At 43.0% G+C, this 18,990-nt stretch overlaps 1 protein-coding gene across 2 annotated transcripts in view; it reads left to right on the top strand.

Annotated features, from left to right (window-relative positions):
• LOC144669468 (uncharacterized) overlaps positions 1–18,990 on the top strand; it is a 44,369-nt gene that overhangs the window by 13,301 nt on the left and 12,078 nt on the right. For both annotated transcript variants that reach the window (XM_078531923.1, XM_078531924.1), the window contains exon 3: positions 12,435–12,518. In XM_078531923.1, the coding sequence (XP_078388049.1) occupies positions 12,435–12,518 (84 nt within the window). The remainder of the gene's footprint in view (positions 1–12,434; positions 12,519–18,990) is intronic.

Here is an 18,990-nt window from a genome sequence, read left to right on the forward strand (position 1 = left end):
GCTACTTTAAATTCCAAGTGTTATTAAGATCACACAAACCATCAGGAAAAGATGGGCTTTTCTTTCTCTTTTTTAAGATTATACAGCTGTTCAGTGTGAGGATTATACAGCTGTTCAGTGTGAAGATTATACAGCTGTTCAGTGTGAGGATTATACAGCTGTTCAGTGTGAAGATTATACAGCTGTTCAGTGTGAAGATTATACAGCTGTTCAGTGTGAAGATTATACAGCTGTTCAGTGTGAAGATTATACAGCTGTTCAGTGTGAAGATTATACAGCTGTTCAGTCTGAAGATTATACAGTTGTTCAGGCTGCTGGATCTCTGTCCAATTCAATCCCACAGCTCAACCTTCTCTTAGTAGTTCTGCAAATTAGTCCTCTTCAAATAACATGTCCAATTGTCTTTTGTAAGTTCCTGTGAGATCTGATTTCACCACCTTTTTATGCAATACATTCCTGATCTGAACAGCTCTGTGCGAAAATAATCGCCCCGCTTTCTCTGTAGTTCTATTGCCAATTATTTTAAATCTATGACTTCTGGTTACTTGCCTACTTGCCAGAGGAAACAATTTCTCTCTACACTCTTTCAAAACCCCTCGTCATTTTGAACACCTCTATTAGGTCTCCACTTAACCTTCTCTACTCTGAGGAGAACAATTCCAGCTTCTCCAATCTCACCACAGAACTGACGCCTCTCATACAGTGTCTGTTATCATCCTGGTAAATCACCTCTTTACTCTCTTCCTTCCTAATGTGCGCTGTCTAGAATTGTACACAATCCAGCTGAGCTCAAGCAGGGAATTGGAAAGGTTTACCATGATTTCTTCAATTTTGTTTTCAATAACCTTATTTATAAAACAAGTATCTTAAATGCTTCTTTCTTAACTGCCTTATCAATCTACCCTATCACCTTCAGCTATTTGTGATATGCATACTCTGGTCCCTCTGCCCTTGATTTCACCACCCCAGAGTAGGACCATTTGGATTGTACTATCTTTCTATGTTGTTTCTCCCAAAGACCATCCTTTTCCGTGTTAAGTTGTATCTGACGTGGGTCAGATTTGACCGGTCTGTGCATGTCCTCTAGTCTGCTGCTATCTATTACTATTTCATGATGTTTTGACCAATTAGACACAATTGTGAAACAGACTTTACATCAGCAACTTTCAGTGAGAATGGCTCTTGAAGCAAGATATATAAACACACAAAAATTTCAGGTGCAATATCTCTTCCAGATGTTTTGGACAAGAATCAAAGAAGAAACACAAATTAATGAAAATAATGTAAATCTTTTCACTTGTTCTTCAAATGGAGAAAATATAAAATTAGCAGAAGGACAACATTGGTGTTGGTGAAAGTGTGGATGTAACTAGAATTATTAACCATCCAAGCAGAGTTAGGGATCTGAATAGAAAACTGTGTCACATGAAACTAGAGTTACCCCCAGACACACAAGCAAACATAATATGGGAGGGAAGTCGTAACCAGTGTCCTAATTGAAAACTTTAAGCAGAAGAATATTGTTGAAATACTCTTAACTTAAAACATGGAATTAGAAAATACCCATTTCTCAATCAGCGCCCCCAGATCCCCCCATACATAACCAAGAATATTCATTCATCGTAATAATTCAATACTGGCCGACAGCTGACAACAAGAGCACGAGTTCCTCAGGGTAGTGTCCTCGGCCCAACCATCTTCAGCTGCTTCATCAATGACCTTCCTCCCATCATAAGGTCAGAAGTGGGGATGTTCGCTGATGATTGCACAATGTTCAGCACCATTCACAACTCCTCAGAGACTGAAGGAGTCCGTGTCCAAAAATACAGGCTTGGGCTGATAAGTGTCAGGTAACATTTGCGCCACACAAGTGCCATCTCCAACAAGAGAGAATCTAACCATCGCCCCCTGATGTTCAATGGCATTACCATCGCTGAGTCCCCCACTATCAACACCCTGGGGGTTACCATTGACCAGAAACTGAACTGGATTAGCTGTGGCTGTGTACTGTGGCTACAAGAGCAGGTCAGAGGCTGGGAATTCTGCAGAGTTTGAAAAAAACCTATCACTAAAACCCGATCACTGAGTTGCCACCTGAACGTGTAGCGTCTGAGCTCACTCTGAAATGGAAAAAAATAATAAAATTATATAATCCAGGAGAATTGCCGACTTCTAAACTCAGCTGAGAGGAAGCAAAAGCCAGGATTCGACAAATTTGCAACTTTAAAGTAAAATGCTGAGCTAGAAAACTCTGCAGTTGGTTGATCCAGGCAGCAACTGCTGACAATTTTTCATTAACTGAGCACGATCGCCATTGGAGCAGAACCTGCCAAAACTGGCAAACGCGGGAAATCCCTTTGCCTCCAGCTAGGGGGCAGCACCGCCTTGGCACTCAGAAAGCTCTTAAAGCAGAACTGACACTTTTAAAAATGTATCCATGGATCAGAATTTCACACTTCCAAATCAATTCGGACTAATCCAAGGCCCAGATCAATTACATAATTGGGGACTTTGGAGGAAAAGATTCCTAAGATACAACATCGCTTCATGTTTACACAAAAAGTCCGAAGCTGAGCAGGTTAACACGCTGCTTTATTCAGACCCGATTGCAGGTGAAGTTATTGCAAGACAGAGAATCAATGAATCATCTGCTAAATTTGATTCAATGTTTATTTTAATCTAAGAAGCAATAAAATACTCGAGCTAAATTTAACAAGCGAGTGCAGCAGACAGGAGAACCTGTTGAATCATTCATCAATGATCTGTACAGGATGGCAGAAGGTTGTGAATGTGGAGATTTAAAATCTGATCTCATCAGAGACAGAATAATGGCAGGAAGAGTGGATGACACGCTCTCTGACCTCGTGAAAGCAAAGGAAGATCTAACCCTGGAAAAGGCAATCCGGATACTTCAGCAGTCAGAACTCTGTGAGCAGCACACAACCGTTTTAAGGGGAGAAAGTAAACGGCGGTGCAGGGGCCAACCCACAGTTCAACTCCTTCAGCAACAAAGGCACAGACACTGGAGGCCGGAGAAAGCAATACCCAAACTGTCCAGCAGAGGGACCATGCCAACTCTGTGGAGCAAAGCACCCCCCACAGGTGGGATCAATGTCCTGCGAGTTCAGCCCAACAGGATTGGACACTATGGCAAAGACAAAAACTCTGAAATGCCCAAAGATTATCTACAGGGTTGAGACTGCAAAGCCCAGGGGACACACACTCATGTCTCTTGGTGAAGACAAAGATCTTGCTTTCTGATTTTGGAATGAGGACATTTCAGTCAATGGCCACTGAATACATTTTGAATTAGACACAGGAGCCAGCGTAACAGTCTTGTACAAAGAGCCATGGCTGGTGACCCAGCAGCTGGTGCCACCCACAACACCCCTATAAGGGGCAGGAGGGTTAAAGCTCCCAATGAAAGGCCCCCTGCAGGTGACACTGAGATACAAGGATAACACAATTGGTGAGACCCTCTTTGTGATCCACAACCGGGACTGTTCATTTCGAAACAGCAAAGCCTCTGATGAACTTAACCTGTTGCTGATTGACCCCGTCAATCTTCTGTAAGGGTCTGGCTCCAAGTCAAGTGTGAGTTCCTGAAGTTGTTTGGTTTATTCATTCCTGGGATGTGGACTTCACTGGCTGGGCCAGCATTTATTGCCCATCCCTAGTTACCATAGGGAAGGTGGTGGAGAGCTGCCTTCTTGAACCACTGAAGTCCATGTGGTGTAGGTACATCCACAGTGCTGTTAGGGAGGGAGTTCCAGGATTTTGACCCAGCGACAGTGAAGGAACGGCGATATATTTCCAAATCAGGATGGTGAGTGACTTGGAGGGGAATTTCCTGGTGGTGGTGTTCCCATGTGTCCCATTCTTCACAGGACCAGGACAACTGAAAACCACACACAGGATCACACTGAGGGAGGATGCTAAAACCCATGTGCCTGTTCCTGCCACAGAAGATTCCCCACCCACTCATGAAGCAGCAGCTGGGATGAGATGGACAAACATGGGAGTCATGTCCCCGGTCACACCACCAACTGCATGAGGGTCCCAGTCCCAAAACCAAACAGGTCCATCTGTACCTGCGTGACCTGACAGCTCAATAAAACTGTAGCCAGAGGAGCACATCCCATGTCCTCAGGATGAAAGCCCCACTAAACTCTCGAAGAGCACAGTGTTTTCAAAGTTAGACGCAAACAACGGCTTTTGGAAACTTCCCCTTGATGAAGATTTCGGGCTGCGGAGAATGTTCATTCCTCACTTTGGCACGTTCTGCTTTAACCGCCTGTCATTAGGAATCATGTCAGCACCGGAAATATTCCAACTTACGGTGTTGGCCATTTTGCAGGACCTTCAGGCGTCATTTGCCACATGGACAATGTGTGGATTCACGGTGCAGCAGTGGATGGACATGGTGAGAGACCCAGAGCGCCTGCGGGAAGCAGCGTTAATACTGAACAACAAATGTGAGTCTTCACAGACATCGAATCAATTCCTTGGCCACATTGTCAGCAATAAAGGCATCATGGCAAACCCGCACCCCCCCCCCAAAAAAAAAACCAAGGCTCTCTGTGAGTTCCCAACCCCTCCCCAATTTCAGGCCACCAGCGATTCTTGGGGAAGGTGAAGCAGCTGGCAAAGGTTTTCCTGAATTTGGCTGGGACTCGCACCAAGGCGATGCTGCTGTCCATGGACATTCTGGCCCACTATGGCCCAGTCCTGCCCACCACCACAGCAGCGGATACTTTGCCCCCAGGCCTGGGAGTGGTCCTGTTCCAGGAACAACTGGATGGAAGGCGTCGACATATGTAGGAAGCCCTCACAGGCACGAGGGCGCGCGAGAAGTTTATAGACAATATCATCGGCCTCAAGGTTACAATCGAATTGGACCACAAACCACTAGTCTCATTACTGGACGAGAAGGAGCTGGCAAAGATGCCTCCCAAATCCAGAGGCTCCACCTACGCCCATGAGGTTTGCCTATGAGACCTTGTCCAAGGTAAAAACCAGACAGCAGACACCCTTTCAATGGCCACTGTGGGCCTCCCGACAAATCAGGACATCAATCTCATCAAACAGCTGGAAGCATATTCCCCATTGTCAAGGAGACGCCTACCAGTGAGCACAAGTAAACTGCAACACATCCACCAGGAACAAATGCACGATGAGGAGGGTGCCGGTCTCTGTAGACACTGCCAACAAGGATGGCCTTGGCAGAGACCAAACGGAGGGACCATGAAAACCGTGTTCAAACAACAAAAACATTTTACAATTATAGATGATCACCTGGTCAATGATGAGCGGCCGATCATCCCAGTCTCCCTGTGGCCAGAGATCCTTCAAAAAATACACCAGGGCCATCTGGGCATCACCAAGTGCAGGGCACGGGCCCAGTCTGCTGTCTGGTGCCCAGGTGTTTCCAAGGCGAATGAAGACACCATTGCAAATTGCCAGGTGTGTGCATTGCACAGAGAGGACCAAAGAGCCCCTCATCCCCACCCAATTCCCCACCAGGTCATGGGAGAGGCTGGGTGTTGACCTGTTCATCTTCAACAGCAAATCGTTCCTTATAGTGGTGGATTACTCCTCCAGAAGGGCTGAGGTGAAGTAACTGTGTACCGCTACCACAGAGGCAGTAACCGAGGCACTGAGAGAGATGGTCATGAGCCACAGCATCCTGGACGAGATCATGTCTGTTAACGGCCCACAATTCTCCAATGAGCACTTTGTGCACTTTGCCACCTCACCCAGCTTGTACCATCTCACTGGCTCCCTGAGATCCCCACAGTCTAATGGGGAGGCTGAAAGAGGGGTCCATAGAGTGAAAGCCCTCCTATTAAAAAAAGACAAGGACTTCCCCACAGCACTGTTCATAGACAGGTCGCCCCCTTTACAATGCGGCTTGTCCCCAGCCAAACTCCTGATGGGCAGGAAACTCCGCACAAAACTTCCAATCATGGCGAAAAATCTCATCTCACGGTTGGTAACCAAGGTTTAGCAGGATATCCAAACAAGAGAGCAGGCCTACATGCAGGCTTCTACCTACCATAAGATCATAGGAGCAGAAATTAGGCCATTCAGCCCATCGAGTCTGCTCCGCCATTCAATCATGGCTGATAAGTTTCTCAACCCCATTCTCCCGCCTTCTCCCCGTAACCTTTGATCCCCTTACTAATCAAGAACCTATCTATCTCCGTCTTAAATACACTCAATGACCTGGCCTCCACAGCCTTCTGTGGCAATGAATTCCATAGATTCACCACTCTCTGGCTAAAGAAGTTTCTCCTCATCTCTGTTCTAAAAGGTCTTCCCTTTACTCTGAGGCTGTGCCCTCGGGTCCTAGTCTCTCCTACTAATGGAAACATCTTCCCCACGTCCACTCTATCCAAGCCTTTCAGTATTCTGTAAGTTTCAATCAGATCCCCCCATATCCTTCTAAACTCCATCGAGTATAGACCCAGAGTCCTCAAACGTTCCTCATATGTTAAGCCTTTCATTCCTGGGATCATTCTCATGAACCTCCTCTGGACCCTCTCCAGGGCCAGAACATCCTTCCTGAGATACGGGGCCCAAAATTGCTCACAGTATTCTAAATGTGGTCTGACCAGAGCCTTATAAAGCCTCAGCAGCACATCCCTGATTTTATATTCTAGTCCTCTCAAAATAAATGCCAACATTGCATTTGCCTTTCTAACTACCTACTCAACCTGCAAGTTAACCTTAAGAGAATCCTGGACTAGGACTCCCAAGTCCCTTTGCACTCCAGATTTCTGAATTCTCTCCCCATTTAGAAAATAGTCTATGCCTCTATTCTTCCTACCAAAGTGCGTGACCTCACACTTCCCCACGTTGTATTCCATCTGCCACTTCTTTGCCCATTCTCCTAACCTGTCTAAATCCTTCTGCAGCCTCCCTGCCTCCTCAATACTACCTGTCCCTCCACCTATCTTTGTATCATTTGCAAACTTAGCCAGGATTCCCTCAATTCCTTCATCTAGATCATTAATGTATAAAGTGAAAAGATGTGGTCCCAACACTGACCCTTGCGGAACTCCACTAGTAACCGGCCGCCATCCTTAGAAGGACCCCCTTATCCCCACTCTCTGCCTCCTGCCAGACAGCCAATCTTCCATCCATGCTAGTACCTTGCCTCTAACACCATGGGCTCTTATCTTACTGAGCAGCCTCCTGTGCGGCACCTTGTCAAAGGCCTTCTGGAAGTCCAAGTAGATAACATCCATTGGCTCTCCTTTGTCTAACCTACTCATTACCTCCTCAAAGAATTCTAACAGATTTGTCAGGCATGACCTCCCCTTGATGAAACCATGCTGACTTTACCCGATTTTACCATGCACTTCCAAGTATTCTGAAATCTCATCCTTAATAATGGACTCTAAAATCTTACCAAAGACCGAGGTCAGGCTAATCGGCCTGTAATTTCCCGTCTTCTGCCTCACTCCCTTCTTAAACAAGGGGGTTACATTAGTGATTTTCCAGTCCTCTGGGACCCTCCCTAACTCGAATGATTCCTGAAAGATCACCACTAACGCCTCCACTATCTCTTCAGCTATCTCCTTCAGAACTCTGGGGTGTAATCCATCTGGTCCAGGTGATTTATCCACCTTCAGACCTTTCAGTTTTCCTAGCACCTTCTTCTTGATAATGGTCACCATACTCACCTCTGCCCCCCGACTCTCTTGAACTCTGGGGATGTTACTCGTGTCTTCTACTGTGAATACTGACGCAAAGTACCTATTCAGTTCCTACACCATTTCTTTGTCCCCCACTACTACTTATCCAGCGTCATTTTCCAGCGGCCCAATATCGACTTTTGCCTTTCTCTTACCCTTTATATATCTAAAAAAACTCTTGCAATCTTCTTTTATATTACTGGCTAGTTTACCCTCATATTTAATCTTCTCCCTCCTTATTTCTTTTTTAGTTGTCCTCTGTTGGTCTTTGTAGGCTTCCCAATCCCCTGGTTCACTGCTCTTTGCCACATTGTATGCTTTCTCTTTAGCTTTTATGCTGTCCCTGACTTCCCTTGTCAGCCATGGTTGCCTCATCCTCCCTTTAGTATGCTTCTTCTTCCTAGGGATGAATTTTTGCTGTGTCTCCCAAATTACTCCCAGAAACTCCTGCCATTGCTGTTCCATTGTCTTTCCTGCCAGGCTCATCTCCCAGTCAATTCTGGCCAGCTCCTCCCTCATGCCTCTGTAGTTGCCTTTATTCAACTGTAATACTGTTACATCTGATTCCAGCTTTTTCCTCTCAAATTGTAGGGTAAATTCTTTGATATTATGGTCACTTCCTCCTAAGGGTTCCTTCACCTTAAGCTCCTTTATCAAATCTGCCTCATTACACATCACTAAATCTAGAATTGCCTGTTCCCTAGTGGGCTCCACCACAAGCTGCTCCAAAAAGCCATCTCGTAGACATTCCACAAATTCCTTTTCTTGGGATCCACTACCAACCTGATTTTCCCAGTCTACCTGCATATTGAAATCCCCCATGATCACTGTAACCTTGCCTTTCTTATACGCCTTTTCTATCTCCTGGTGTATCTTGTGCCCCACATCCTGACTACTGTTCGGAGGCCTGTACATAACTCCCATTATGGTTTTTTTTTACCTTTGCGGTTCCTCAACTCTACCCACACAGATTCTACATCATCTGACCCTATGTCGTTTCTTGCTATCGATTTAATTTCATTTCTTATTAACAAAGCAACCCCACCCCCTCTGCCAACCTGCCTATCCTTTCAATAGGATGTATATCCTTGGATATTTAGCTCCCAGTCCTGATCCCCTTGCAGCCATGTCTCCGTGATGTCCACATCATACCTGCCAATTTCAATCTGCACCATAAGCTCATTTACCTTATTTCGTATACTGCGTGCATTCAGATACAACACCTTCAGTCCTGTATTTCCTGTCCCCTTTCTCATTGTCGTCCCTTTATCTGATGTGCTTGAAGTTAGACTCCTAGCCCTTTCCAAACACTCTGTCCTATTTTGTGTTCTGGGGACTTTAATAGCCTCTCCTGGGCTCTCCTTTCTTTTCAGTTTTTTCATAATTTTCCATAAAGTTGAATCCACCCCCCCACACGCTAACTTGTTGCTTTGTTTTCCATTAGTCATGCTTCTTGGAGTTTTACCCTTTCCTCCCCCCCCCACTTTCTAGTTTAAAGTCCTGTTGACCACCCTATTTACCCTTTTCGCTAGAACATTGGTTCCAGATCAGGTTCAGGTGGAGACCGTCCCAACGGTACAGATCCCTCCTGTTCCAATACTGATGCCAGTGCCCCACGAAATGGAACCCCTCTTTCCTGCACCACTCCTTTAGCCACGTGTTTACTTCCTTTATTCTCGCGTCCCTATGCCAATTTGCATGTGGCTCGGGTAGTAATCCGGAGATTATAACCATTGAGGACCTGTTCTTGAATTTAGGTCCTAGTTCCTGATAATCCCCAAACAGGTCCTCTTTCCTAGTCTTACCTATGTTATTTGTCCTAACGTGGACCACAACAACTGGATCCTCCCCCTCCCTCTCCAATATCCTTTCAAGCCGGTCAGAGATGTCCCTCACCCTGGCACCAGGCAGGCAACATACCACGTGGGACTCTCGATCCTGCTTACAAAGGAAGCTATCAATTCCCCTAATTATAGAATCCCCTACAACTACCACTTGTCTTTTTGCTCCCCCCTCTTGAATGGCCTCCTGTGCCACGGTGCCGTGGTCGGCTGGCTCATCCTCCCTACAGCCCTGTTCCTCATCCACACAGGGAGCAAGTACCTTGTACCTGTTGGACAAGTTCAAGAGCTGAGGCTCCTCTGTTCCTGAACACAGGATCCCTCTACCTGCCTCACTTGCAGTCACACCCTGCTGACCCTAACCACTGACCGAACTTGAGGTACTTAATCTACCGGGTGTGACCGCCTCCTGAAACAAAGCGTCCAGGTAACTCTCCCCCTCCCGGATGTGCCGCAGTGTCCGGAGCTCAGACTCCAGCTCATCAATTCTGAGCCGGAGTTCCTCCAGCAACCAACACTTGCTGCAGATGTGGTCACTGTGGCTCGTAATGGGATCTGCCAGCTCCCACATCAAACAGCTACAGCACATCACCTGCCCAGCCATCTCCACTTAGATAATTAGTTTATTAATTAGCTTTGCAGTGTTTTGTTTTCAAATCTGGTGCAGATTTCCTACCAACCAATCAGGTCACAGCTTTCCTGTGACGTTGCTTTTTCACTTTTATCCTGTGTCTCCGCCGCTCTCCTTGCGCTCTTTTATCCTGTATTACAATCTCTATTACAACAGACGGTAATGCACCAGACACTTCCACAACTACAGTAAGGTGACAAGGTCTGGATTAAAGACCTCAAGAGAGAAGGTACCATCATTAGAAAGGATGAGGATCAACTTCACTCCTACCTGGTTGGCAGCACAGAGGGCACAGTCAGGAGAAACAGGAGGCATCTCCTCCTCAGGAGAAACAGGAGGAATCTCCTCCTCAGGAGAAACAGGAGGTGTCAGCTGTGGCTCAGTCCATAGCACCCTTGCCTTTGAATCAGAAGGTTGTGGGTTCATGTCCCACTCCTGGAAACCAAGAACTGTGATTGTACTCAAAAGAGTTGCAATCTGTGACTGTTGATAACTCAAAAGAAACAGGAGGAATCTCCTCCTCAGGAGAAACAGGAGGAATCTCCTCCTCAGGAGAAACAGGAGGCATCTCCTCCTCATCGTCCCCGCTGTACAATGAAGAGATGTCGAGGAACATACCCGATTCCAGAACAATCTCAGAATCTACAGGAAGAACCAGCAGCGACAGAGCCTACCACTCCTCGGAGAGCTGTGGGAACGAGATATGGAAGGGTTTTCTGGCCTCTAGACTGCTGGAATCTCTGAATTCAAGGACTTGAACGGGGGAGATGGGGTAGTGATAAAGTAGTAATGAGAATGTAAATGTATGATAGTAATAACAATGTAAGACATGAGGTAAACTGTAATCACTACACTAATGTGGCCAAAGCTGAACTTCTCTCAGGGGATTCCACTCCATAACCACGGACTGTCTCCCTCTCCTTGGCGACTGAGGCTGATAATCAGGTCTTGGTGTCTAATTGCTTTCCAAGATGAATTTCCGACCAAGTATGCACACCATTATTAAAACTTCCCTCTTTCACCCACATGACATCACCTGTCTCTACTCCTGCCTTAGACCTGCTGTTGAAACCCTCGTCCTTATCTTAGTTAGTTGCTGCTAAACCTGACTATTCCAGTGCTATCCTGGTTAGCTATCCATCTTTTACCCTTCATAAAACAGAACTCATCTAAAACTCTGCTGCTTGTATCCAACTTGCAACCAACTCCTGTTCATCCATTATCCCTGTGCTCACTGATCTACATTGGCTCCTACTTTGGCAAGGTCTCAATTTCAAATTTCTCACACTTGTTTACAAATCCCTCCCCATTCTCTGCAATCTCATCCAGTCCTACAACACTTCACAATCTTTGTGTTCCTCCAATTCTGATTTTAATCACTCCACACTGGCAGCATTGCCTCAGGCCTAAGCTCTGGAATTGTCTCCCTAAACCACTCCACGTTTCTCCTTGACTTAGTGATGCACCCTGAAACCTAACTCTTTAAAAAAGCTTTTAATCATCGGTCTTGTTATCTCCTTAATTAGCTCAGTGTCAAATTTTGTTTGATAATGCTCCTGTGAAGAACCTTGGGACTTTAACTATGTTGTAGGCACTATTTAAATGCAAATTGTTGCTGATTTTAGCAATTGTGAACTCATAAGTGCAAATAAGTTCAACGTGTTAAGTGGCCGGTGCTTAATCTATACTTTCTAATTTTCACATTTTGGATCTGTGTTGGTGTTCAGTTTGGAATGAAGGGGAAGAAACTCTCTGCATTTTGCCAACATTAAGTAATGTGCGTTTTTGTAGCTTATACAAATTTCTTGCAACATTAATGTGTCAGTTTTAAGGAAGGATGGTGTGGGAAGTGCCAATGACTGGTACACCAGTGGAAGCACTTTGCAGGCAGTATAAAGGCAGCTGTATCAACCTGTATCTGATCATTTGCATGAGGAATAACTTGACTACTTACCTCCAAAAAATGGTATGGTGAGGTAGTACCAAAAATTTGTATTTATGAGCTCATTTGCTAATATTTTCAAGTAATTTTAAAGACTGAGTAATTTCTGTTTGTTTCGCTTTTCTACATTTGTCTGGATTAAATGTAAATGCCAAATTCCTTCATACAATCCACCACATACACTGGTAACATTAAATCACTCCAGCTTGCAGGATTACAGTTGTCTGGTACTTGTGATTGAACCTATTATGTGGATATTTGGTACAAACCGTTTGTGTTATTCTGTCAGTAACGTTCTGAGCTTTGGTGTTTTATTTTAGGAAACTGATGACATTACTGGAGATACAATCCTATCAGAGAGGGAGGTTATTGAGGAGGATGATGACGATTTCCCTGAACGAAGGGTTTGTAAATCAGTATAATTCATAATAAGCAGTAAATAACCTGTTTAATGTAACACACCTCGCTCCTGGCCAATGAATAATTTAACTTGGAATACAATCAGCTCATGGTCAATAAGTAACCAGTTTAATGTAATGCACTAAGCTACTGACCAATTAATAACTTGTTTTGTGCATCCATTAATCTCCTGGGCAATGAGTAACCAGATAATGTGATGCATTTAACTCCTAACCAGTGAAATCCTGTTTGATGTGATGATGCATAATGTATCTCAGGCCAGTGAATAGCTAATTAGGGGTTGATAGCAAATGGTTCGGGAATTCAATTTTTATTTCAAAGAAATGTTAACAAGTAACTAGTGAGATGCTGATGATAGCCTGTTCTCCCACCCCATTACCTCTCACAATCCCTCCACGGCCTCTGATTTGTCAAACAGTTTTTTGACATCCAGCTTTGGATGAGCAGAAAACCCCGACAATTAAATAATTGGAAGACTGACATCATTGCTTTTGATCTTTGGCACAAACCCTGGTCCATACTCAACAACTCCATTTCTCTTGCGCTCTCTCTCTCTGTCTCTCTCTCTCTTTGGCCATGTCAGATCATTCACAATCCTGGCATAGTAATTGACACCGAGATTAGCTTTTCAACCATGTCCCATTACCCCTGTGCTCACTGACTTATTGGCTCTTGGTCCAGGAAAGTCTTGATTTAAAATTTTTTGTTTCTTTATTTTTTCATGGGATGTGGGTATCCCTAATTGCCCTTGAACAGAGTGGCTTGCTAGGCCATTGCTGTGGGTCTGGAGTCACCATGTAGGCCAGACCAGGCAAGGGTGGCAGATTTCCTTCTCTAAAAGGTCATTATTGAAGCAGATGGGTTTTTATGGGATGATCAATGATAATTTCATGGTCATCATTAATGAGGCTAGCTTTATATTCCAAATTTATCAACTGAATTCTAATTCTGGCCGCTGCCATGGTGGGATTTGAAACTGTGTCCCCTGGAGGATTGTTGGGTCTCTGGATTACCAATCCAGTAACATTACCACCACACCACTGTCTCCCCTGGACCTATCATTTGTTCTCAAATCCTTTTAATATTTCCTTGATGTCAGCTTTGGTTTTATAATGTCTCTGTGAAGTAGCTTGGAGCTTTTCCTGTGTTATTTTTGTTCAATGCTCAGTCACATGAAGAGCAGGAAAGTATTGGCTTTGATCTCAGTTTGTGCTGAGTTAGCTGATTCTTGGCAGGGGAGGTTTTTTGAGTGGTTCAGTGGGTTCAGCGTTCCTGGCCTGAAGGGCAAAGCCAGACATTGTTCTCGCTCTCTAACACTATTCAGTGAACCGATAGAATCTGTGTACATATGACCATTAAGTGAGGATAACAGTGCACATGGCATTAATGATCCTCACTTTCGAAAAGCTTGCCAACACTCTATCTAGGTTTATAACATGAACATTTCCCTTTGGGATTAGGTGTTAGAAGGGACCAATGTCAATAGAAGTGTTCACTAGCAAGAGCCAATCCTTTCTGTTCACTTCCCCTCCCACTTGTGAAGTGACTTGGGATGTTTTGCTAAGTCCTGCAAAGTGCAAGTTTATGGAGGAGAGAAAAATTGATGGTGAAAAGCCAAGACAATAAAAAAAAATCAATGCGTAATCAGGGCTGTACAGTTTTAGTCCTGAAAATGAAAATCTGACAATTAATGTAAGTGGGAAATTGTTAAATCTCCATTTATATAAGATAGATAATGGTATGAAAAGGGTGAATCTGGAAAATCTTTTAACTAAATTGCAAGAGTAGGACAAGGCCACAATCCTAACCGGATAAAAGAACTGATATCAGGAAATTCTCCTTTTTGCAAATTAACATATGAAATGGACTTCTAGATAAAAAAGTGGAGCTGAAAACTCAGGAATCAATTAGGAATCAACTCAATGCCATTGTGGAGGAATTAGGGTCTTTCTGGAAGGATGTACCACAATTGTGGAAGAAGTGATCAGTGACACAATTATGTCAGTCCTTCACCAACATTGTCATTCCATATTTATATATTCAAACTTGGTAAAAGAACCTGGAATACTTTACAGGGTGACAGTGTTCCTTTAACACTGAGTTAAAAACAGAAAGTGCTGCAAACAGAGTTAACATTTCGAGTCCAATATGATTCTCCACAGAAGCTGCCAGACCTGCTGAGATCTTCTAGCACTTTCTGTTTTTATTTCAGATCTCCAGCATCTGCAGGATTTCACTTTTACTTTAACACTCAATGTTGCCTATAGCCAAAGAAATGTTAAGGATTTTAAAAACATCGGTTAATCGGTATTAAAGTTTCACGGGCAGAAGCCAACTAATCCTCAAATTCCCAGTTTCCTATGTCACCATTGGAAAAAGCAAATTTATAACTAAAGAAAAGCTCAGATAGGAAGACTTGAAATTGGGAATGTTACTGAAAAGCAGAACTGAGAAAAACCAATAGTAGTTATAGTTTTATAGACCCACTGAATAAATGGAGCTTTGTTAGTAAAAATCAATATTGAATTCTATCAGATTGTAACTATGCATATTGCAGAATATATAATAAGGATGGGTAGATAAGAAAAAAAATATGCACAGATTTCACTTTGTTTGTTACATTAACACTGATTCCAATTGTACATCTAAAATGTTGATAAAATTCCATAGTTCCAGTATTTGTTTTTTCCTCCCTCTACTGATCTCTTCATAAGGCAGTGATTTCTGCTGAGGTACTGATCCTTGAGTAAGTAACTATTCTTCATTATAGAGCTTAAACAGTGAACAGCGGTGGGTTATGGAATCAGATGAGCCCCACCATGGCCTCAATCAGAATCTGTGTATAGGATGTTCCAGAGGGGAGAGGTAGTCGAGATGTTGTTGGAGAGCACTCAGTGTTGGAACCCAGGCAGATTCTCAACTCACCTGGTTCAACAACACCGAGGCTAACTCTGGTACCCTAATCATTGTATCAGCTGAGACTGGCCGCCTGCATAAAGAAGAGAGATTCAGACTGGTTTAACACTACCCTACACGTATCCTACCAGAAACAGACACTTCCAGTACATTTATATGTAGTATTTTGAATTTTTTGTGTCAGTACTCAATGGTAGAAGGTGGATAGTATATGCTGCTCTATTGTAACCTTAGTTTTAGCAATTAATGCAATTTCATGAAACGTACAATCTCTCTCAGCACAATTATTTGCAGTTATGATTAACATTGCTATATTGGATGGTTGGGAGTGAATAATGATGCATTTTAATTGATGAAATCATAAATAATTAGAGTAAACACGTACTATAAATATTGGCAGCCTTTTACTCACTGTTTATAAATAAGGTGTGTACCTCAGTTTATTAATTGACAGTGACAATTTATTTTGGTGCAGTAAAAATACCTATCTCCATGGACCGGAATCAGAAATGAGTTTAATTGAAGGCTTCACCTCATGTAGATCAGATAGGAAGGACTGGGACATTTAAGAAATAACTTCAAGGCATTAAATATCAACAGAGAATCAGAGCAGCTGATTCATTCATTCATGTGTGCTCTGCTCCTTGGCTCATTGCCTGCTGATGCTTCATTCAGAGCTGATTTCTTGGGTGTTTTGTCAGTGGTGGTTTGCCATTGCCTTCCACTCTCGGGCAGGGTGAGGAGGCAGACCCCAAGTCTACCTCTGTCAGAACAGGAATTAAACCCACGCTGTTGGTGTGATTCTGAACCACGTGCTAGCCATCTAGCCAAGTGAGCTAACCAACCTACTGAGCAGCTGATACACATTTTATTTCCTTCTGGAAATAAGCAAAGAAAAGTTGTTGTTCTGGTTACTATATTTCAAACAGTGGTTTAATTAGAAGGATCAGGAATTTAATCCCACCAAGAAAAAAGAGACATACTATATATTATATAAGGAGGCATGCTATATATTATATAAGGAGACATACTATATGGTTGGTGCAGAAGTAGCTAAAGGTGAAGCAGAAAGAGATCTGATTGGAATCAGCACTTAACATATATGACTAGAGCAGTTGGAACGTGTAATGCCAAAACTGTACCCTGCCTGGTTAGAATACATATATATACATATATAAACACACATATATATATATATATATATATATATATATATATTATATATATATATATATACACATTGAATATTGTGTTCAGTTTGGACACCAGAATGTGAGGGAAATATTCAAACCCTAGAGGAAATACAGAGAAGAGTCACCAGTCCAATCCCTTGGTTCAAAGGATTGAGTTATGAGAAACTAGGTCTCATTAGCCTTAAAAAGAAATGATAGATAGGGAACCTTATGAAACTATACAAGATATTAAAAATTGTAGGTAAGGTTAATCTGGAGCACTAGGTAATCTAGGTAAGGTTCATCTGGATCATTACTTCACAGTTTGACAGAACAAAGTAGCACAGGTTAAAACTGGACAGCCCGCTGAATCGGCACCCATCCACCACCCATTCACTCCTTCGCAGTGTGTACCATCTGTAAGACACACGGCAGCAACTCACCAAGCCTCCTTCGACAGCACCTTCCAATCCCACGACCACTACCATCTAGACAGACAAGGGCAGCAGGTGCATGGGAACATCACTTGTAGGTTCATTTCCAACCTACACACCGTCTTGACTTGGAACTATCCTGTTGTTCTTTCACTTCGTTGGGTTAAAAACCTGGAGCTCACTTCCTAACAGCACTCTGGGTGTTCCTACACCAGATGGACTGCAGCAGCTTATAGAGACAGCTCTTTATTAACTTTTCAAGAGCAGCTAGAGATGGCAACAAATACTGGTCTGATACTCACAGCCCAAGAACGAATTTTTAAAAATGGAGGAAAGTTTAGGACTGACATAAGCAGAATTTCTTTAAGCAGAGAGTGGTAACACTCAGAATAAATCTCTAGGTTAGATAGTGAGAGTGAAAGCTGCAGATTCATTCGGGAGTCAGTTAGCGGAAGGAAGAAGTTAGGTTCTTTTACCCTGGGCCGATGAGCTGAATGGCCTCTTTGATCTGTCATGATCAATGTTCACCCAAATATCACACAACATGAAAGGAATCAATAGGCTTTTACAATAGGCCTTTCTTTCAATAAATTAAAGATGCCAATATTTGGATCTTCAATTTTCAGATATGTTGTTGGAGACTTACTTCTCCAACTTTTAAACAAATTAATTGTTTGGTTGGTTTGGTTTGGCAATACAAATCAGAATGAATATGGCATTATTGGGGGTGGGATTTCAACTGACTGGTGAATTTCCACTGAAGTGTCTTTGCAGCACCTATTCTGTATAAATGCTGTGGAGAAAGATGCTCCTAAAGATAATATATATTGCTGATGTGTAGCTTGGTGATTGGAATGTGGACGATTGATTATATTTAGAATGATCTGGATAGATGTTCGTTGGCATAAGTGGATGACTATTCACTGAGTAGCCAATCAAGCTGAAGCTGTATTAAACACGCATAATCAAATACGAAGATGTATTCCAAAGGCGTTTGGAACATTATTTTAACTGTATAATTCACTTGCAAAGTCACAATGGAATATTGATGTGGTTTTGGTAGCCAATTTTCCTAAGGTCATTGAAAAGAGGGAGACACAAATAACTATCCAGAAATACTAGAGAACCAAAAGTCTAGTGAGAAGGAAGAATTGAAGGAAATTAGTATTACTAAAACATTAGTGTTGGAGAAATTAATGGGACTGAAAGCCAATAAATCCCCAGGGCCCGATAATCTACGTCCCAGGATAGTAAAGGAAGTGGTCGTGGAAATAGTGGATGTGTTGGTTGTCATTTTCCAAAATTCTGTAGATTCTGGAGTGGTCCTGGCAGTTTGGAGGGTGGAAAATGTAACCCCACTATTTAAAAAAGGAGCAAGGGAGAAAACAGCAAATTACAAACTGGTTAACCTAAGTAGGAGGGAAAATACTAGAGTATTATAAAGGATATGGTAACAGGACAGTTAGAAAATATCAAAGGAATTAGACAAAGTCAACATGGATTTATGAAAGGGAAATCATGTTTGACAAATCTACAGGAGATTTTTTGAGGATGTAACCAGCAGAATAGATAAGGGAGAACCAGTGGATGTGGTGTATTTGGATTTTCAGAAAGCTTTTGATAAAGTCCCACATAAGAGGTTAGTGTGTAAAATTAAAGCACATGGGATTGGGGGTAATAAATTGGCATGGATTGAGAATTGGTTAGCAGACAAGAAACAGAGAGTAGGAATAAATGGGTCTTTTTCGGAGTGGCAGGCAGTGACTAGTGGGGTACCGCAGGGATCAGTGCTGGGACCCAGCTACTCACAATATATATCAATGATTTGGATGAGGGAACCAAATGTAATATTTCCAAGTTTGTTAATAACACGAAACTTAGTGGAAATGTGAGTTTTGAGGAGGATGTTAAGAGGCTTCAAGGTAATTTAGACA

This window comes from Cetorhinus maximus, chromosome 29 (assembly GCF_964194155.1).
Source record: "Cetorhinus maximus chromosome 29, sCetMax3.hap1.1, whole genome shotgun sequence".
NCBI lineage: Eukaryota > Metazoa > Chordata > Chondrichthyes > Lamniformes > Cetorhinidae > Cetorhinus > Cetorhinus maximus.